Here is a 23,086-nt window from a genome sequence, read left to right as displayed (position 1 = left end):
GCTCTCTGTCTCCTTTCACCCTGACCCCACAGTCAGGGCTCCCTGTCCCCTTTCACCCTGACCCCACAGTCAGGGCTCTCTGTCCCCTTTCACCCCACAGTCAGGGCTCCCTGTCCCCTTTCACCTTGACCACACAGTCAGGGCTCTCTGTCCCCTTTCACCCCACAGTTAGGGCTCCCTGTCCCCTTTCACCCTGACCACACAGTCAGGGCTCTCTGTCCCCTTTCACCCCACAGTCAGGGCTCCCTGTCCCCTTTCACCTTGACCACACAGTCAGGGCTCCCTGTCCCCTTTCACCTTGACCACACAGTCAGGGCTCTCTGTCCCCTTTCACCCCACAGTCAGGGCTTTCTGTCCCGTTTCACCTTGACCCCACAGTCAGGGCTCCCTGTCCCCTTTCACCTTGACCACACAGTCAGGGCTCTCTGTCCCCTTTCACCCCACAGTCAGGGCTCCTTGTCCCCTTTCACCCCACAGTCTGGGCTTTCTGTCCCCTTTCACCCCACAGTCAGGGCTTTCTGTCCCGTTTCACCTTGACCACACAGTCAGGGCTCTCTGTCTCCTTTCACCCTGACCCCACAGTCAGGGCTCCCTGTCCCCTTTCACCCTGACCCCACAGTCAGGGCTCTCTGTCCCCTTTCACCCCACAGTCAGGGCTCCCTGTCCCCTTTCACCTTGACCACACAGTCAGGGCTCTCTGTCCCCTTTCACCCCACAGTCAGGGCTCCCTGTCCTCTTTCACCTTGACCACACAGTCAGGGCTCTCTGTCCCCTTTCACCCCACAGTTAGGGCTCCCTGTCCCCTTTCACCCTGACCACACAGTCAGGGCTCTCTGTCCCCTTTCACCCCACAGTCAGGGCTCCCTGTCCCCTTTCACCTTGACCACACAGTCAGGGCTCTCTGTCCCCTTTCACCCCACAGTCAGGGCTCCCTGTCCTCTTTCACCTTGACCACACAGTCAGGGCTCTCTGTCCCCTTTCACCCCACAGTCAGGGCTCCATGTCCTCTTTCACCTTGACCACACAGTCAGGGCTCCCTGTCCTCTTTCACCTTGACCACACAGTCAGGGCTCCCTGTCCTCTTTCACCTTGACCACACAGTCAGGGCTCCCTGTCCCCTTTCACCCCACAGTCAGGGCTCTCTGTCCCCTTTCATCCCACAGTCAGGGCTCTCTGTCTCCTTTCACCCCACAGACAGGGCTCTCTGTCCCCTTTCACCACACAGTCAGGGCTCTCTGTCTCCTTTCACCCTGACCCCACAGTCAGGGCTCCCTGTCCCCTTTCACCTTGACCACACAGTCAGGGCTCTCTGTCCCCTTTCACCCCACAGTCAGGGCTCCCTGTCCTCTTTCACCTTGACCACACAGTCAGGGCTCTCTGTCCCCTTTCACCCCACAGTCAGGGCTTTCTGTCCCGTTTCACCTTGACCACACAGTCAGGGTTCCCTGTCCCCTTTCACCCTGACCCCACAGTCAGGGCTTTCTGTCCCCTTTCACACCACAGTCTGGGCTCCCTGTCCCCTTTCACCCTGACCCCACAGTCAGGGTTCTCTGATCTCTTACATCCTGCCCCACAATCAGGGCTCTCTGTCTCTTTTCACCTTGGCCCCACACCTTGGCTGTCTGTTCCCCTTCATCTTTAATCTTGGCCTCATGGTCAGGACTTCCTGACCATTTCAACACTGGCCCCATGATCAGGGCTCTCTGACCCCTTTCATTCTGACCCCATGGTTAGAGCTCTCTGTCCCTTTTCATCCTGGCCACATGGTCAGGGCCTTCTGTCCCCTTTCACTGTGGCTTCAATGTCTGGGCTCTGAGGTGGTATACTCTATTCTCCTACTTTGTTTACCTATGTTGCCGAAGGACATGTTCCTCTTTTCATGATCCATCAGTGTGAAAACCACAGCCATCACTGACTTCTCCAGCAATTGCAGAGATAAGGCCAGCATTTCCTGTTGTGCACGAGATTCCATTTTCTCCAACAGTGAACTGTTTCCCAGGAGCTGGTTTGTGATCTTTGAGATACTCTATGGGATTTAAACAAACTGATCAGTTCTTTCTGTACCTTCTAAGATTTATTCACTCACCAAGTTCTGCCACCTTTCCTCATGGTGACTCACCTTTCAGCCTCAGGACCATTCTGTGAATCTCTGTTGAAGCGAAGTGCAACTGAAGTGAAGTTCCTATCCTTCCACATTCAATCCAACATTCCTAGCCTACCACATTCAATCCAACATTTCTCTTCTCGCTTTCACTGATGTCCCAGCTAATTAGCTGATGGTATTGACCTCAGACCTCAAATACCTCAATTATCTTCCTTCTCCTTTGAGATCTACAGTCTCAATTCACCAACATATAGCATCTAGTCAATGTTATTTTGCAAAGGAAAAATGTTGTTTTGCAATGTTATTTTACAATTTGAGCAACTTTCTCCTTCGGTCATAGCATCACCATTGAATCCTCACAACCAGTGAGCAGATGGTTGTGGGTTACTAACCAAAAGTAATTGACATCTGGTTGTGTAACAACAAATAAAAATAGAACACAGACCCTGATATTTTTGGTGCCAGGAATGTGACAGATATCTGACTTCAAAACAGTGGGGCTTTAGCTTTGTGCTGCACTCAGACTTCAGGGCCTTGTCCCACTTTAGGCACAGCACACTAACCATGCTTTCTACCTAGTGCACTGAGAGATGAGGTTGAAATATTTAACATGAAATATTAAACCTCTTTTCTTAGGAGTGCAAAGTTTCTGTGATCAGCAGCCCATGGTACAAGTCTAAAGTTCTGGGGAGATCTACTCAGTGTCATGCTCAGGATTTGTTCTTTACAAAGATTAATTACGGTGGTCTTAGTAGGATTTTGCTCTGTAGGGTGGGATGCAAAACAGCAGTGATTACATTTGGAAACACTCTAACAGCTGTGACAGGCTGAGGGACATCCTGAGGTGGTAAAGATGTTATTGGAAACACAGCCATGGCTCCAGTAAATGCTTTGAACTCACCCCTCACTGGCTGCTGACTGATGGAGTCTGTGGTGTATGAGGATCCTGTGCACAGGCACGATCTCCCCTCTCAGTCCCCAGTCTTGATGGAGCCAAGGGTCCCTGGCAATCAGAGCTTGTGGAAAAGACTGTTTTAACAGTTTTAACCTCATGAAGTGGTTGATCCTGTTCGACATTCCATTGGAAGCAGGATTAGAATTTTGATGAAGTTCAGTGGCATTAGTACTTGAGCTCACATACAGGAATGAATGAGGTGCAGGAGCTTTAGGTCTCACATCACCAGGTTCAAGAACAGTTATTACCCTTTAACTATTAGGCTGTAGAACCAGTGTGGATAACTTTGCTTGCCTTAACTCTGAGCTGATTCCACAACCTACAGACTCACTTTCAAGGACTCAGCAACTCATCACCTCAGTATTATTTACTATTATTTGTTTTTATTTGTATTTTAATGGTTTGACTTCATTTGCACAGTAGTTGTTTGTCAGTCCTTGTGCGTAGTTTTTCATTGATTCTATTGTATTTCTTTGTTGTACTGTGAATATCCGCAAGACAATGAATCTCATAGGGTGACATCTGCATACTTTGATAATAAATTTACTTTGAACTTTGAAAGCTGATGAATGGAATGACCCGAGGGACTTGTGGAATTATTAGAGATAAACATTGTGCAGAGGCGAGAGGGTCACTAATAAAGCTAAATTGAAAACTGCAGGAAATCTGAAATTAAAAACAGTAAATGCAGGAATTGTTCAAGCTAGGCAGCTTCAACACAGTTAGGATTTCAATTCCTAAATCCTCCATTAGAGGTGCGAAAGAAGTAAAATAAGTAAGTTTTAGAGAAAATGGGAAGAGAGAAATTGGACAAAGAGATTATCTCCACTAGGGCGAGGACAGGCTAAAAGGGTATTTAGTGAGTGAGTTGATATGCATGGGTAGAGAGAGCAAACAAGGATCAGAAGATATAAGATGAGTGCAATTTGAGAGTGAAAACACAAACAAGAAGACCCAGGATGCTGTAAAATGGAGAGATATGGGATGTGTGCAGCAGGACAGTCAGGCTATGCTGGTGCAAAGAGAAAACCTGACCCATATTGGATGAACATAGGTAGTGTTTGATCATAAGACCATAGAATATTATCCAGTACTCATCCAGTGAGGCCACCTGGTAGAACTCAGGAATAAGAAAGATGTAATCATTATGATGGGATTATGTTATAAACTCTCCAATAGGCAGGGACAGATATGCAGTCAGATCATACCAAGCTGTCAAAACAAGGTTGTTGAGTGGGTGATTTTAACTTCCCCAGTGGCAAAGACTCCGTAGTACCAGGTGTTTAAATGAGGCAAAATTCAAAGTTCGAAGTAAATTTTTACAACACTGAGGTTCATTTTATCGTATACTTAATAAATCCATAATAGAATAAATGAAAGACTGCACTAGGCATTCAACCAGTGTGCAAATACAAACAAAAGTAAGAATAATAATAAATAAAAAGCAATAAATAGCAAGAACATGAGATGAAGAGTCCTTGAAAATGGGAACATCTCCTTTGGTTTGAGTCTGATGGTTGAAGGGTAACAACTGTTCCTGACTCTGGTGGTGTCCTTCTTGAATCACCTGTACCTTCTTCCAGATGCAGTGAGAAGAGAGCATGATCTAGGTGGTGGGGGTTCTTGATGATAGATGCTACTTTCCTGCAACAATGCTCTTTTAAAGGTGCTCAATGGTGGGGAGGGCTTTGCCCATGATGGACTGGGCCATATCCACTACTATTCATAGGATTTTCTGTTCAAGTACTTTGGTGCTTCCATACCAGGCTGTGATGCAGTCCGTCAATATAGTCTCCACAAATCTATAGAAGTTTGTCAAAAGTATAGTTGTCATGTCGAATCTTTGCAAACTCCTACGGAAGTAGAGGTGCTGCTATGCTTTCTTCATAATTGCACTTATGTGCTTGGCCCAGGGCAGGTCCTCTGAAATGATAACACCAAGGAATTTAAATTTGCTGACCCTGTCCAGCTTCTATCCTCTGATAAGGACTGGCTCATGGACCTCTGGTTTCTTCCTTCTGAAGTTAATTATCAGCTCCTTAGTGTTGGAAGAGGTTGTTGTTGTGGCACCATTCAGACAAACTTTTAGTCTCCCTCTTATATGCTGATTTGACCTTCAACAATGGTGTCATCGGAGCCACATAGTCAGAAGTGTAAAACGAGTAGAGCAGGGGGCTAAGCACATAGCCTTGTGGTGCACCTGTGCTGATGGAGATTGTGGAGGAGATGTTGCTATCAATCCATATAACCATATAATAGTTACAGCACGGAAACAGGCCATCTTGGCCCTTCTAGACTGTGCCGAACACTTACTCTCACCTAGTCCCACCAACCTGCACTCAGCCCATAACCCTCCATTCCTTTCCTGTCCATATACCTATACAATTTTACTTTAAATGACAATATCGAACCTGTCTCTACCACTTCTACTGGAAGCTCGTTCCACACAGCTACCACTCTCTGAGTAAAGAAATTCCCCCTCGTGTTACTATGTTTTATGTTACCCCTAAACTTTTGCCCCATAACTCTCAACTCATGTCCTCTTGTTTGAACCTCCCCTACTCTCAATGGAAAAAGCCTATCCATGTCAACTCTATCTATCCCCCTCATAATTTTAAATACCTCTATCAAGTCCCCCTCAACCTTCTATGCTTCAAAGAATACTGTACTCTCTCTATTTTGTTGACATCTTTCCTATAATTCGGTGACCAGAACTGCACACAATACTCCAAATTTGGCCTTACCAATGCCTTGTACAATTTTAACATTACATCCCAACTCTTATACTCAATGCTCTGATTTTCAAAGGCCAGCATACCAAAAGCTTTCCTCACCACATGAGATTCCACCTTCAGGGATTCCACCATTATTCCTAGATCACTCTGTTCTACTGCATTCTTCAATGCCCTACCATGTATGTCCTATTTTGATTAGTCCTACCAAAATGTAGCGCCTCACACTTATCAGCATTAAACTCTATGTGCCATCTTTCAGCCCACTCTTCTAACTGACTTAAATCTCTCTGCAAGCTTTGAAAACCTATTTCATTATCCACAACGCCACCTATCTTAGTATCATCTGCATACTTACTAATCCAATTTACCACCCCATCATCCAGATCATTAATGTATATGACAAACAACTTTGGACCCAGTACAGATCCCTGAGGCACACCACTAATCCAAACTGACTGAAGTCTGCAGGTGAGAAATCAAGGATCCAATTGCATAATGAGGTATTGAGGCCAATGTCTTGAAGCTTATTGATTAGTTTTGAAGGGATGATGGTAATGAATGCCAAGCTGTAGTAGATAAAGAGCATCCTGATGTATGTATCTTTGCTGTCCAGATGTTTCAGGATAGAGTGAAAAGCCAATAGGATGGCATCTGCTGTGGACCTGTTGCTTTGGTAGACAGATTGGAGTGGATCCAAATCTCTTCTCAGGCAGTTGATATGTTTCATCACCAAACTCTCAAAACACTTCAACACTGCATGATTGTCATTGGGGGAGGTTACCATGTTCTTTTTAGGAGCTGGTTAAAGTGAAGCCTACTTGAAGCAGATGGGTACTTCAGACTGCTGAAGCAAGAGGTTAGAGATTTCACTCTCGCCTCTCTTTTACACTTTATGTATCCGAAGAAACTTTTGGTATCCTCTTTAATATTATTGGCTTGCTTACTTTTGTATTCCATCTTTTCCTTCTTAATGACATTTTTAGTTGCCTTCTGTTGGTATTGCTGCTCTACTGTCATCCCTGCCAGTGTTCTTTTCCATTCATTTCTGGCCAACTCCTCTCTCATGCCTTTGTAATTACCCTTACTCCACTATAATACTGATACACGTGACTTTAATGTCTCTTTCTCAAAATTCAGGGTGAATTTGATCATATTATGATCACTTTCCCCTAAGGGTTATTTTACCTGAAGCTCTCTAATTAAATCCGGATCAATGCACAACACCCAATCCAGAATAACTGATCCCCTAGTGGGCTCAGCCATGAACTGTTCCAAAAAGCCATCTTGTTGGCATTCCAGAAACAGCCCCTCCTGGAATCCAGACCAATCTACCTGCATATCAAAGTTCTCCATGACCATTTGTAACATTGCCTTTCTGGCATGCATTTTCTACCTCCCATTGTAATTTGTGGATCACATCCTTACTACAGTTTGGGAGGGGTGGTGGTCTGCACATAACTCCCATCAAGGTCCATTTACCCTTGAAGTTCCTTAGCTCTATCCACAATGATTAAACACCTCTTTCTAATTACTTGCTTTCATTTTTTACTAACAGAGCAATGCCACTCCATGTGCCTTCCTGCCTGTCGATACAATGTGTATCCTTGACTATTAAGCTCCCAGCTATAATCTTCTTTCAGCCACAATTCAGTGATGCCTACAACATCATATATGCCAATCTGTAACTGTTCTACAAGTCCATCTACCTTATTCCATATACTGCACACATTCAAAAATAACACATTCAGTCCTGCATTCACCCTTTTCAATTTTGTCCACCCTTTTACATTGCAACTTGTCCTGTTGACTGCAATTTTGACTGTCATCAGCCTCTCCTTGCTGGGAATCTCACTACAGATTGCCTTTGTTTGTAAAACTAACTAACTCATCCTCAGTACTAACACTCTGGTTCCTATCTCTGTGGGCTGGTTTGAATAGATTACCTCCCCCTGTATTACATATACAATCTAATACATAATGGTGACCAGGTTTCATTGATGCATTGGCATACTTCTCACCTGGAGATGCTGCTCAGGGTCAAAACTCTCGTTGTTGTGTAACATTTCACACACATTGTGGTTATGGAGAATGTTTATGATCCTGCAAACTGGATTGACTGCTTCCTGCCTTGTGTCAGGTCTGGAATCACCCACCTGCAGAGAAAAGTTTGACATGTCACCCATCTTCCACAGGTTTTGGCTACTTGTGACATACAACAGCATTATTGGCAGCAGCATTATACAGGTACTACATTTCTGTCATGTTCCAACGTGCTTCAAGGCCGCCACCGTCGTCCCCGTGCCGAAGAAGTCTTCAGTGTCCTGCCTAAATGACTACCGTCCCGTTGCACTTACATCCATTATCATGAAGTGTTTCAAGAGGCTCGTCATGAGGCATATCAAGACCCTGCTGCCCCCCTCACTGGACCCCCTGCAGTTTGTGTACCGTCCCAACCGCTCAACAGATGATGCCATTGCCATCACCTGGCCCTAACCCACCTGGACAAAAAAGACACATACGTTTGGATGCTGTTCATAGATTTCAGTTCAGCATTCAACACAATCATCCCTCAGAAACTGATTGGAAAGCTGAGCCTACTGGGCCTGAACACCTCCCTCTGCAACTGGATACTAGACTTCCTGACTGGGAGACATCAGTCAGTCCGGATCGGGAGCAGCATCTCCAAAACCATCACACTGAGCACGGGAGCCCCCCAGGGCTGTGTGCTCAGTCCACTGCTGATCACTCTGCTGACCCACTACTGTGCTGCAACACACAGCTCGAACCATATCATCAAGTTCATCAATGACACGACTGTGGTGGGTCTCATCAGCAAGAACGATGAGTCAGCTCACAGAGGGGAGGTGCAGTGGCTAACAGACTGGTGCAGAGCCAACAACCTGTCTCTTAATGTAAACAAAACAAAAGAGATGGTTCTTGACTTCAGGAGGGTACAGAGCGACCACTCCCCGCTGAACATCAACTGCTCCTCAGTAGAGATCGTAAAGAGCACCAAATTTCTTGCTATTCACCTGTCAGAGAATCTCACCTGGTCCCTCAACACCAGCTCCATAGCAAAGAAAACCCAACAGCGTCTCTACTTTCTGCGAAGGCTGAGAAAAGTCCATCTCCCACCCCCATCCTCATCACATTCTACAGGGGTTGTATTGAGAGCATCCTGAGCAGCTGCATCACTGCCTGGTTCAGAAATTGCACCATCTCGGATCGCAAGACCCTGCAGCGGATAGTGAGGTCAGCTGAGAAGATCATCGGGGTCTCTCTTCCCGCCATCACGGACATTTACACTACACACTGCATCCGCAAAGGAAACAGCATTATGAAGGACCCCATGCACCCCTCATACAATCTCTTCTCCCTCCTGCCGTCTGGGAAAAGGCTCTGAAGCATTCGGGCTCTCATGGCCAGACTATGTAACAGTTTCTTCCCACAAGCTATCAGACTCCTCAATATCCGAAGCCTGGACCTTGCCCTATTGTCCTGTTTATTATTTATTGTAATGCCTGCACTGTTTTTGTGCACTTTATATAGTCCTGTGTAGGTCTGTAGTCTAGTGTAGCTTTCTCTGTGTTGTTTTTTTTACATAGTTCAGTCTAGCTTTTGTACTGTGTACTGTGTCATGTAACACCATGGTCCTGAAAAAATATGTACTGTACCAGCAGTTATGGTCGAAATGATAATAAAAGTGACGACTTGACTTGAGTTGATGTGTAATGGTGAAGATCCCTGCAGCAGATGGAAGAATCAGGGGGTTTGCAAAGTATGAATGTTGAGAGGGTCAGAGTCAGACCTACATCTTTCCATTCAATCATTTTATTGTGGAAATGATATCCAATGGTTTGTTGATGCTAAGGTGGGGTAGTACTGGTAGGATGAGGTGGTGGACAGGAGAGAAGAGATGGGTGGGAGGCGGTAATACTGCTATGAGGAGCAAGTAGGAAAGGAGACCAGATGAAATGTTTTGGAAAGACATTTGTGGAGGAAGAAATGAAGGAAGATTTTGGTCATGCACTTTGGTAGAAGGAATAAAGGCATAGACTATTTTCTAAAAGGGGAGAATATTCAGAAGTTAGAGGTGCAAAGGGACTTGGGAGTCCTCGTGAAGGATTCCCTAAAGGTTAACCTACAGGTTGAGTCAGTGATAATTAAGGCAAATGCAATGTCAGCATTCACTTCAAGAGGACTAGAGTATAAAGGTAAAGGTGTAATGCTGAGGCTTTATAAGGCATTAGTCAGATTGCACTTGGAGTATTGTAAGCAGTTTTGGGTCCCTTATCTATGGAAAGATGTGCTGGCATTGGAGAAGATCCAGATGAGGTTCATGAGAATAATTCCACAAATGAAAGGGTTAATGTACCAGAAGTGTTGATGGCTCTTGGCTTGTATTCACTGGAGCTTAGAAGAATGAGGGGGGATCTCATTGAAACCTTTCAAATATTGAAAGACCTACATAGAGAGATGATGTGGAGAGGATGTTTCATATAACGGGAGTCTTGGACCAGAGGGCACAGTATCAGAATAGAAGGCCATCCATTCAGAATAGAGGATGTTTTTTTTTAGCCAGAGGGTGGTGAGACTGTGGAATTCATTGCCACAGACAGCTGTGGAAGCCGGATCATTGGGTATAATTAAAGTGGAAGTCAATAGTTTCTTGATTAGTCAGGGTGTCAAATATTATGGGGAGAAGGTAAAAGAATGGGGTTGAGGGAGATAATAAATCAGCCATGATGAAATGGCAGATCAGATTTGATGGGCTGAATGGTCTACTTCTGCTCCTTTGTCTTATGGTTTTATGAGTTTCTGACAGGTTTCTGGACAACATTAATACATGAATTTGGTTGTGTTTACTCTCAATAGGCAGAGAAGCTAGTTGACAAAAGTTTAATAAAAATCCTGCATAAAATGAGCTTCTTTGTACATGCTAGAACTTTCTGCAGTTAAAGTTTCCTGATTAAACAGTGTTCTTCTGTGAAAAGCCAAATATTATGAGAGAACATGAGCTCCCATGGCCATGCAGACTATCAACTACTTATCATACTATTTCCAATTACTAGCACTTGACCTGTGGACTTGTGTTCCCATGCATCTGAAGTGCCTACCCAGAAACTTGTTAAATGTGAGAGCCTCATCCTCCAATTCCCTTCAGGCAGTGTATTCCAGGTCTCAAACACCCTCTTTTAGTTAAACCTTCAAATCATTTACCCCTTACATGAGATCTACATCTTGTAGTTTCGTATCGCAGCTGTAGGGAAAAGTTTCTGCCCTTTTACCTGATGCTCCTCAATGGTATATATCTATCTGGCTCTCTCTTAAATAAAAACAAACTCAGTTTCTTCAATGTCACCTCTGAACTGGGACACTCCAGCCCAGGCTACCTTCACGATCTGTCCTGCCTCCTTTGGGGAATCTTTGGATTTGTTCCACAAGACCCTATATTTAGGTCCTATCCTTATTAGAACTTAAATAGAGCACTGTCATAAGAAAGCAGCATCCATCATCAAAGATCCTCACCATCCAGGGCATACCTTCTTCTCACTACTACCATCAGGCAAGAGGTGCAGAAGCCTTCAATTCCACAACACCAGGTTCAGATACGGTTATTACCCTTCAACCATCAGGCTCCAGAAGCAGTGTGGATAACTTCTCGTACCACTACTCTGAATTAATTCTATGACCTACAGACTCACTTTTAAAGACTCTCTACAATTCATGTTCTCAGTATTATTTTTATTTGTCTTCTTTTGGACATTTGTTATTTGGTCATCTCTGTCTGTTTATGTATAGTTTCCTTAAAATACTATTATATTTATTTATTCTTGGGATTACCTGTAAGAAATTGAATCGAAGGTAGTATGGCAACATACAGTTTATGTACTTTGATAATAAATTTGCTTTGTTATTTTCTAATGCTCTGTCCATCTTATAACTAATCATTTTGTGTCATTCTAAGTATTTATCTAAATGTCATACTATTGTATCCAAATATCTTCCTATTAATGACACTATTTCCACGTCATTTGCAGACTTACTGAAAATAATTTTTCCATTTACATTCACGTCTGAACAGTAAAACACCCCTGGCCACAAGCTTCCCGACAAACTTCCCTCCACTCTCACCACCACTCTTGTTACCAATTTTGGATCCAATTTGCCATGAGTTCCAGCATTTTGGATCAGCCTGCCATGGGGATTTTATCAAAGGCCTTACTGACATCCATGTGGATTAGATCAACATCACTGGCCTCATCAATATATCCTGTTAAACTTTTTGAAAAATTTCGTCAAACTTATCAGGCTGAATCTGTTCCCAACAAATACATGATGACAAGCTTTGATTAATCCTGGTCTTTTCAAGTGAATATGAATTCTGAACATTGCAATGTTTTCCAAGATATTCCCTACCTTCTTGGGATTGCTTAACACTGCCAGACATTTACCACTCAGCCACTGGCTGATGACGGGAAGCCAATCAACATGGAACTTGAATCCCAAGGGCTCTTCTTCTATTAACATTGATGACCCAGTTGGCCTTTGAGAGAGCAAATAGCCTTTGGTGCAACTTTCACTGCCTATGCCACACACCACCTGATGGATAGCCTTGAAAGCAGCTTTTACTGCCTGTTGGGTGTTTGGATACTGGCCTGCTTCCTGAACTTATCAATCACGCGGGACTCAGTCACCCTTTTCAGTGCAGCTCAAACCAGACAGTACACAAAGAAAATGCCAAACAGCAGTGCTGGGTTTCTGCAACAGGTTGGTGTACTCAGACCATGTGGTGAACTACATATACCTGTCTGGACATGCCCCCCCCCCCCACCCCACTGACTGCTCCTGTGGCTCCTCCCACAGACCCTGGTATAAAGGCGATTGGAGGCACAGCCCCTTCCTCAGTCTCCAGGATGTTGTGTGGTGGTCACTTGCTGCTTGTGCTTTCTTCCAGCCAATAAAAGCCTACCTTAACCCATGTCTCAGAGTTATTGATGGTGCATCAGACCAGTTACATTGTAACTCAGTGTACACTGAGTGAGAGCTCAAGGGTATTCATCCAAAACACATCCAGAAAATTATAGTATTCATGCTGCAATACTTAGATGTAGATTTTACAATTTCACACTAATACATCAGTAATCTATTTTTCTTTGTATCTTTTGAACTTCAGGTTATTTTTCGAATAAACAAGTCCTACACCATGGAAGCAGTCCTTTAGGCCCAACTCATCTATGCTGACTGTGTTGCCCAATGAGCTAGTCCCATCTACCTGTGCTTGGGCACCAGACAGAGTTACCTATTGCTGCTGGACATTTATATCTCTCCATTCTCACAGGTGCTGGTTGCTATAATTTATCGTTTTGTCTTTCTGTTGTGGACTTTGTTTATCCAATGATCAATGATTCTGTATTTAGTCTGAATTCCAACCTCCTTTGTTTATTTCTGCTCCAGCTGGCTACGTCTTCCTATCACTTTCCTCACTTTGCCCTCCCAATGTGATTGATTAATTACCTCCCCTATTGATCTATTTTTCATAATCCTTTTCCACTGCTCTTAAGCTGAACATTTCAAAGTTCAAAGTAAATTCATTATCAGAGTACATACATGTCACTGCATACAACCCTGAGATTCTTTTTCTGAGGGGTATACTTATCAAGACTATAGAACAGTAACTGTAAACTGTTACATTAGGAACTGTTAAACAAACTGTGCAAATGCAGATATGATTAAATAGCAATAAATAACAATACAGAAGAGACCTTAAATGAGTGTAGCAATCCCCTTTTGTTCAAGAGCCTGATGGTTCAAGGGTAGTAACTATTCTAGAACCAGTGGTGTGAGTCCTGAGGCACCCGTACTTTCTACCTGATGTCAGCAATCACAGACCATATTACAGACTTTCTCAATTTTCTGTTTTCACTGTCTTTCCTTGACAACTCTCCTGCCACTCTCCATGTTTGGGAATGTGTCACTACAGTTGAGTCTTCCACTACCTGTGCTGCAGGGATCATCTGGATAAATGCCTCAGTGCTCAGGATTTTGAGGCTTTGAAGAAATGACAATAGATCTCTCAGTCAGGGTGGTGCAAGGTTTGGATGGAGCCTTGGACTGGTTGGTAATGCCATGTATCTGTAGTCTTTATTTTTCTATTTGGTAGTAACTGTCAGTTGTGGAAGAGCTCGACGAGTTTCAGCAATGCACCGCACAGTGGCACAGACTGCTGTAATGTTTTGCAGATGGAGGGAGGGAATGGCTGAGAACTGGAAGAGACTGAGGGAGGAAAGTGATATCGTTTATTAAGCAATTACTGCTGCTCTCCTTCTATGAGGAAAACCAAAGGGCTGCTTGGAGACTCAGTCCCATCACAACAGTAGCATACTTTCTCCTTCTCAGGGTGAATGAGAGAAAGGATAAATGACACTGTTAACGTTAAGTGGTTCAAAATAAAGAACAGTTTTAAAACCTATTAGCCTACCTCTACCGATCCCATATTCACGGTTACAGGTGAACATTTGTGAGCAACAGCATCTGGGCAGTCAAATTCTAGAGAGAAGCACAGCAAAGTGAGAATGTTTGCAGTTCTCTGCAATCAAAATATTCATAACAAAAATTTCACACCCCAAAATGGTAAAATGTCATTAGAATTGATTCTGAGGCAGTGGTGCATTTAATAAAGGTAACATAATAATCTGAGGAACAAAAAGGCAAGTAATATTGCGGAGAATGAACTCATAGACTGAGAGAGAGGTGGTTTCTAGATCAGAGAGCTGAGGAAACAACTGGGGATAGGCTACTGTGAAATGACAGCAACCTTCAACAGGCCTGATGACAAGGAATATTTCAGAACCAGCCAAGGAGGAATAGGGCACTGTTCAGGGAAGGAAGGTAGAATACAACAGTTGTATAGCAAGACAGATGAAGCAGAGTCAAAAATATGCTACTTGCTTTACAAAAGGCAAAAGAGCATCCAGGTTAATGTAGGAGGAGTGAATTGTGAAGTGCTTACCAATGCAAACATCTCCGTGCTGCAGTCTACTGCCTCCTGATGATGAAATGAAGCCAGGGTTGCAGATGCAGGTATAACTTCCCGCCGTGTTGTAGCAGGTTGCATTGGAGCCACATGGTTTCAAATGGCATTCATCAACATCTGTAGCAAAGAGATGAAGCTGATCACACATGGATCTTCAGCACACTGAGCCACTGGGCACCTAACAAACAACTCCACAAACATAGGAATCTGTTTAAATCTCAATCTCTGCTTTCAACATCTGTTTCCTTATTTTTTGACAGATCTATTTTGCATCTTGGAAGAGGCTGAATCAGCAACAGTCTTGTAGTAAATTGGGTAAAATGCAGTTTTCAAAGCCCAACCAGGTGGGAAAAACAGTGGCAGAACTCATTCCAAACTTTTCATTGAAGTACTATTGTAGTATTGAAGGAGTTCTTCACTATGAGAGGTGCAGTACTAAAGGAGGGTCACACTGTGGGAGGCGTACTTCCAAGGGAGCTACTCACTGTGGGAGGGCAGTACTAACGGAGAATCACACGATGAGAGAGGCAATACTAAAGGAGGGTTACACTGAGGTAGGGATGGTATAGAGAGAGAGTCGCACTGTGGGAGGGGTGTCACTGAGGGAGTGTCACCCTACCACAGGAAGGACCAGTGATCCTTGTCATCCAAGACTTGGGAATGCATTGCCTCTGAGAACATCACTTAAAGCAGGACTGGAGGGAACAATGCGATTCCCAGTGCACTCTTGGGGAAGGAGTCATGAACCTAAAACCTCCTCTTCCTCCTCTCAAATTCCAAGACAAGTTTGTCTGCTGTTGCTCTCTGTTCTGATGCGCCAACCCTCTCAGCCTCCACAATGGTACTCCTCCAAGGAAGTGTGGAGAAATGACTCAGTCTCTCATGCAGAAGTTGCATCCTGTCCAGTCTGAGGACACTTTGCAGGGCACCCTGCAGAAGAACCAATTGCTGAGTGGAACCAGACATTTCTGGAAAGCATACTGAGGACACAGCAGATGGAATGTAATGTGGAAAAGTTTGAGATCATTCATAAAAAAAAACAGAAGGATGGAGGGTTTATAAATGGTGAGAGTCTGAAATGCTACGTTGACTATACCTCTTACACCCTCTCTCATGTAAATATGCCTTTCTTTTTTTTCAGTTCCTTTGTCTCTGCCTCATCTGTTTCAAGGATGAGGCTTTCCTTTCAGGACTTCAGAGCAGCCCTCCAAAGTACAGGGTTTCCTTTCCCCCACATGCCATGCTGCCTGCACCTGCATCACCTCCATTTCCTGAACAACCACCCCCAACTCATCTTTGAACCACCTTAACAGAGATCAAGTTTCTCTTGTCCTCACTTACCATGCTCTGAGCCTCTGGATCTGGCACCTCATTCTCCATAACATGTGATATCTTCAATGGGGTTCTACCACCAAGCACATCTTTACCTCCTCATCTTCACTTCCCACGGGGATTGTGCCTCTATGATTCCCTTCTCCATTCATCCCATCCCAGTAAGCTTCCTCCTGGCATATTCACCTGCAAATGGAAGAAGTGTTGTACCTTCCCATTCATTTCCTCTCTCAATTCCATTCAGGGCCCTAAACATTCCTTCCAAGTGAGCAACACTTCACTTGAGGCCTTTGGGACTAACTACTTATTTTGGTTCTCCCAATGTGACCTCTTTGACACCGTTGAAACCTGAAATAGACTGAGGGGACTATTTGTCGAGAACCTTTGCTACGTTTGCAAAAATCAGGATTTCCTGGTGGCCAACCATTTTAATTCCAATCCCCATTCCAATTCAGTGGTGGGCAGGTGGAACAGGTCAAAAGCTTTAAGTTCCTCGGTATGAATATCACAAATGACCTGACTTGGTCTAACCAAGCAGAGTCCACTGCCAAGAAGGCCCACCAGCACCTTTACTTCCTAAGAAAGCTGAAGAAATTTGGCCTGTCCCCTAAAACCCTAACTAACTTTTATAGGTGCACCATAGAAAGCATTCCTCTAGGGTGCATCACAACCTGGTATGGAAGTTGTCCTGTCCAAGACCGGAAGAAGCTGAAGAAGACAGTGAACATAGCCCAGCACATCACACAAACCAATCTTCCATCCTTGGACTCACTTTACACCACGTGCTGTTGGAGCAGTGCTGCCAGGATAATCAAGGACACGACCCACCCAGCCAACACACTTTTTGTCCCTCTTCCCTCTGGGAGAAGGTTCAGGAGCCTGAAGATTCGTACGGCCAGATTTGGGAACAGCTTCTTTCCAACTGTGATAAGACTGCTGAATGGATCCTGACTTGAATCTGGGCCGTACCTTCCAAATATCCGGACCTAACTTGCACTACCTTACTTTCCCTTTTCTATTTTCTAATTATGATTTATAATTTAAATTTTTTATTGTATTTACTTGGATTTGTACTTAGGGAGCACGAAGCGCAGAATTAAATGTGATGATTGTACGCTCTAGTATCATCTGTTTGGTGACAATAAAGTAAAGTAAAGAAAAATTCCCACATGGCAATCCATGGCCTCCTCTGCAGCCAAGATGAGGCTACCCTCACGATGGAGGAGCAACACCTCATATTCTGTCTGGGTAGCTTCCAACCTGATGGCATGTACCTCAGTTACTCTAACTCCTGTTAATTTTATCCCTTCCTCTTCTTGTATTCCACACTCTGGCTCCCCTCTTACCTCTTCTCTTTGCTTCAGCATTTCATCAATTCCTTGTGGTGCCCCACCCCATTCCCTTTCTTCCATGGTCCACTCTCTTTACATCTCAGATTCTTTATTCTTCAGCTTTTCTGCCTTTCAACTCCCAGCTTCTTAGTTCATCCCCTTCCCCCACCTACCTGGCTTCATCTACCACCTTTGGGCTTGTACTCCTTTCCCTTTCCCCACCTTTAAAAAAAAATTTTTTTTAAATTAGTTTTTCTATACATTTTACAAATTAAAAACCCCAAATCCCAATGAGGAACATTAATACAGTGCAAAATTAAGCATACAATGACAATATGCTGCAAAGGAAGAGAATTTGACAAAAAAACACCTAAATTGAAGACAAGTAAACTTAGTATCCTCCCCAAGCCCCACAACACAAAAAAAAAACAACTCCAGACCAACCACAACACAATATAGAGAGTATAAATCAGGACAATCAAACTCCCAGACTGTGACTACACTTAGCAACAGAGGATAATAATGCCTACTACCAGAAAAAAAAGGGAGCTGAAAGCAAGGGACCCAGAAGGAAAAAAAACCCTAGTCAAGAGGAAGGTTATGAAAGTACTCGATGAAAGGTCCCCAGACCTTATGGAACTTTAGATCCGAATTAAGAACTGAATAATGAATTTTTTCGAGGTCCAAGCAGGCCATAATGTCGTTAAGCCATTGAGCATGAGTGGGCGGGGCAACATCTCTCCATCTAAGGAGGATCAAGCGTCTAGCCAGGAGAGAGGCAAAGGATAATATTCGGCATTTGGTCGGACTCAGATATAAATCTGTCTCGCCCCAGAAACCAAACAAAGCAATTAAGGGGTTTGGTTCTAGGTGCTGATTCAGAATACACGATAACGTAGTGAAGACATCTTTCCAAAATTTCTCCAAGCTAGGACAGAACCAGTACATATGGATGAGAGAGGCCACGCCCCTCTTGCATTTATCACAGAGCGGACTAATGTTAGGGTAGAATCGAGATAGTTTAGATTTAGACATATGGGCTCTATGAACAATCTTAAACTGTAAAAGGCAATGGCGAGCACAAAGAGAGGTTGAGTTAACCGATTTGAGAATCAAGTCCCAGCTCTCATCGGATAAGGAAGTATTTAAATCCTGCTCCCAGGCCATTTTAATTTTATCCACAGGGGCCCATCGTAAGGCTGCTAATTTATCTCGATCCCCACCTTCTTATTAAGGCTTCTTCCCATTTCCTTTCCAGTCCCAAGGAAAGATCTCGGCCCGAAACATCAACTGTTTATTCATTTCTATAAGTGCTGCCTGACCTGTTGAATTCCTGCAGCATTTTGTATATGAAAGTCTTAAATGTGTTGTTGTTTGGAGGGAGTTGGAGTCCCTGTACATGAATCAATACAAACAAGCACCTTTATCAAGACACCGTTCTTTTACTACAGCTCTGTGTTTAACACCATCATTCCTACAGTCTTGATCGATAAGTTGTGGGAACCTGGGTCTCTGTACCTCCCTCTGCAGTTGGATTTTTGACTTCCTCTCCGGAAGACCACAACCTGGGTGGATTGGTAATAATACCTCCTCCTTGTTGACGATTAACACTGGCATACCTCAGGGATGTGCTGCTGCTCTGCTCTCTCTATAGCTATGACTGTGTGGATAGGTATAGCTCAAATGCCATCTATAAATTTGCCATTGATACAACCATTGTTGTCAGAATCTTAGATGGGCGTACAAGAGCAAGATATACCAGCTGGCTGAGTGGTGTCGCAGCAACAACCTTGCAGTCAACATCAGTAAGAGCTGATTGTAGACTTCAGAAAGGGTAGACAAGGGAATATGAACCAATCCTCATAGAGAGATCAGATGTGAAGAGAATGAGCAATTTCAAGTTCCTGGGTGTCAAGATCTCTGAGGATCTAACTTTGTCCCAACGTATTGATGCAGCTATAAAGAAAGCAAGGCAGCGGCCATATTTCATTAAGAGTTTGAAGAGATTTGGTTTGTCACCTAAAACTCTCAAAAATTTCTACAAATGTACTGTGTCTGGTATGGTGGGCTGAGATGAAGGGGTCTACTGAACAGGATTGAAAGAAGCTACAGAAAGTTGTAAAATTACCGTAGTCAGTTCTTCCTCTTTTTTTTTGGGCACTAGCTCCTCAAGGAGCGATGCCTCAGGAAAGCGATGCCCATCATTCAGGTCCCTCATCACCCAGGGCATGCCCTCTGCTCATTGTTACCATCAGGTAGGAGGTACAGAAGCCTAAAGGCACACACTCAGCGTTTCTTCCCCTCTGCTACCCGATTTCTAAATGGACATTGAATCTATGAACACTACCTCATTTTTATTATTTCTGTTTTTGCATTATTTTAACTTAACTATTTTATATATATATAATTTTTTACTATAATTGACCTACTTATTTTTTCTATATTATCATGTATTGCATTGTACTGCTCTGTGAAGGTAACAAACTTCATGGCACATCCTGATTCCAGTTCTGACCACTGCATGTCAAGTGCAAGAAAGAGTCAGTAATTCAGAGAAGAAACACTGTGTTAGCCATTATTGCAAGGAGGTTTCAATACAGAAGTAAAGGTGCCTTACTTCAATTACAGAAGACCTGGAATATTTTGTACAAGTAGTCCTCCAAGTGAGACAGAGTACAATGAAGATCTACCCTACCCTCTCCTGGGACGTATGCTTGAAGAGGTTGAATGAAATGGGTCGACATTTCATTGGGAAGAGCCTCGATTCAATCCTGACCTCTGATGTTGTATGTGTTGGGGGGTGGGGAGTCATTTTCTCCCTGTGACCGTGAGGACGTCCCAGGGAGCCAGACTGACTTTCATATCCCAGATACATGCTGGCCACTGTGGAAGGAGAATCATGGGGTGTTGAGGGGTTTGGGAGAGAGAATAGACAATAGACTACAAACAAGACTTACGGATTGTCTCGAGTAGGATTGATGGGATTGCCTCAAGTGGTGTATAAGCTTAGGGTGCAAACCCTCCTCCTTCAATGTTGTGGCAAAAATGAGAAACACGATGAAATCAGAGGGTTAAATAGAATGAGGGGGCTCTCACTGAAACATACAACATTTTTATAGTCCAACAAATTAGATGCTGCAGTGATATTTCTCCTCATTTCCTGTCTAGAAACGGATCACTGTCTCAAAGTGCAGTTTTCATCAATCCAGATTTTCAACACTGTGTCCAAAATTCAATTGGATATTGCTACATTGACACAATATTATGCAACCAACAACTTGTTAGATAATCTTTCCACACAGGATTCATCTGAAGGAGATCTTTAGCTGACATCAGTTTCTAAAGCAGCATTTTTCACCATTGCGTGCTGTCTCTGTCATTTAAAACACCCTGTGAGGTTGTGGGGAGAGTTGTCGATTATTTTGCAACAGCGCACATCAGCTGTGGTTGCACGCTGCTCCTGAGTCAGGAGGCTGTGGTTTTGAGTTCCACAAGCACTTGTGCTGTGGGGCGAGTTGCTGCTCTTTGCACAAGATGCAAACATGCTGCCCACAGTGTTCTGACAATTAAGAACTATATAAACCAGAAACATGAAATAAAAACAGAAAGCACTGGAAACACTCAGCACATCAGACATCATCTGTGGAGTGAGAAACAGGGTTAAGGTTTTAGGTCAAAGAAACTTTGTAAGAACTGTGAAAGAGAACAACGAGTTAGTTTTACGCTGACAGGAGTGTGGAGGACAGATGGAGACACTTTTGCCAGTATTTTGTTGCAGTTATGTAAATCTTATTAATGAAGTGTTATATGTTCCCATTTCCCTTGAAGATGGAATCATCAAGTCACCTCTCATATTTCCATTTCTCTGGAGGATGAATAGAGATTTGATAGATATGTACAAGATGATTAGAGGCACAGATGGAGTAGACAGAGACTTTTTCCCAGGATGGAAATGGTGCATAATACGAGGGTGCATAATTTTAAGGTGACTGGAAGAAAATATAAAGGGGATTTCAGAGGTCAGTTCTTTACACAAAGAGTGGTGAGTGCATGTAATGTCGTGTCATGGATGGTGGTAGTGGCAAATAGATTAGGGGCATTTAAGAAACTTAAACAGGTACTTGGATGATAGGAAAATAGAGGGTTATGTGCTGTGTAGGAGGAAGGGATTAGATTGATCTCAGAATAGATTAAAAAGTTGGCATAACATTGTGGGCCGAAGAGCCTGCACTATGCTGTAATGTTTTGTGTTCCTGCTTGCGAGCAGCTGCTGGTTACAAATGAGCAATCTGGCAATTTCCAAGGCAATTGGACATTAACTGCACCCACAGAAAGGAAGGTTGGTTAAGTTCAGCAGACACCAGTGGAAACCAGAAAAGTGTTCACAGGCTGTGTGTGTCACACTCACGATCACTGAGATCAGATTTCTTTTGATAATTTAGATTAACTTCATGAACTAAGTCAGTTCTGTAATCAGATGAGAACTGATACACGGGGGTCATAGAACAAAGTACAAAGTACAGGCCCTTCGGCACACTACATTGTGCCGATCCTTTAGCCTACTCTAAGATCAATTTAACCCTTCATTTTTCTATCATCCAAGTGTCTATCTAAGATTCTCTTATATGTCCCTAATACATCTGCCTTTCCCGGCAGTGCATTCCATGCATCCTCCACTATCTGTATAAAAAAAACTTACCTCTGGCATCCCCATTATTCTACACACCAATCACCTTAAAATGATGCCCCCTTATATTAGCCATTTCTACTCTGGGAAAAGATCTCTGGTTGTTCACTCTATCAATGACTCTTATCTGGTCAGTTGTCCAGATCTCCAGAACCGTTTCCACATCACAACGACCCACAGAACCCAGTGTTTCAAACTGACTGTGGCATGAGCTCCCCCAACCCCTCAGCCACTCACCATTGACCAGCCAGAGTCTACAACCTAACAGCATTTGTTAGAATTTCATAGGCAGTCTGTAGGATCTCGCTGTGGATAGCCTGGGTACCCAGATGTCATACGTATTAACAGTCAGCGTGTTCTCAACTGCACCTTACCCTGAGTTGCTCTGAAGGCACAGAAAATGCTTCTGAAATGCATTTCTCCACAGTCAGCCTAACTCTGGGAATCTAAAGCACAGCCGAGTGAGATGAGGCAAGAATTGAAGGAAAGAAAAAGTCAAAAGACATAAAGAAAAAAAGTGCTGCTTGGCATCACTGGTAGTAGTTGGTTGGATGCAGGGCAGATTGTAAGTGTTAGTCAGTGCAGGAAATAGGCTGGACTGTCAGAGTATTGCATTCAGGTCTGCTCACCGCATTATTCAAGATTCAAGTTTGCTTAATGGCATTTCCTGTACATATTATGAGTATAAAGGAGAATGGAATAATTGATACTCCAGATCTGATGCAGCATAAAAATACACAAAAGATACAATAATAGTAAAAAACACAATAAATATGAATAAATAAAATAGCTTGCTGAATTTGCATAGAATGATTGTATACTCATAAAGAGTACATAAGGTGACTGGAATGGAATTATAAAGTAGTGGTGGAGTTAGTAGGTGGAGGTGTTGATCAGCCTTACTG

At 43.5% G+C, this 23,086-nt stretch overlaps 1 protein-coding gene across 1 annotated transcript in view; it reads right to left on the bottom strand.

The window, feature by feature from the left end:
* Window positions 1-23,086, bottom strand: part of LOC140740070 (adhesion G protein-coupled receptor E3-like) — a 161,218-nt gene that overhangs the window by 47,248 nt on the left and 90,884 nt on the right. The window contains exons 7-10 of the mRNA XM_073068936.1: window positions 14,808-14,948; window positions 14,277-14,344; window positions 7,813-7,947; window positions 1,849-2,026 (exon numbers count right to left, since the gene is read on the bottom strand). Coding sequence (XP_072925037.1) covers window positions 1,849-2,026; window positions 7,813-7,947; window positions 14,277-14,344; window positions 14,808-14,948 — 522 coding nt within the window. The remainder of the gene's footprint in view (window positions 1-1,848; window positions 2,027-7,812; window positions 7,948-14,276; window positions 14,345-14,807; window positions 14,949-23,086) is intronic.

The sequence above is a fragment of the Hemitrygon akajei genome, chromosome 16, assembly GCF_048418815.1.
Source record: "Hemitrygon akajei chromosome 16, sHemAka1.3, whole genome shotgun sequence".
Classification (NCBI taxonomy): domain Eukaryota; kingdom Metazoa; phylum Chordata; class Chondrichthyes; order Myliobatiformes; family Dasyatidae; genus Hemitrygon; species Hemitrygon akajei.
Note: the sequence above shows the minus strand (reverse complement) of the source record. Positions and strands in the feature narration are given on the sequence as shown.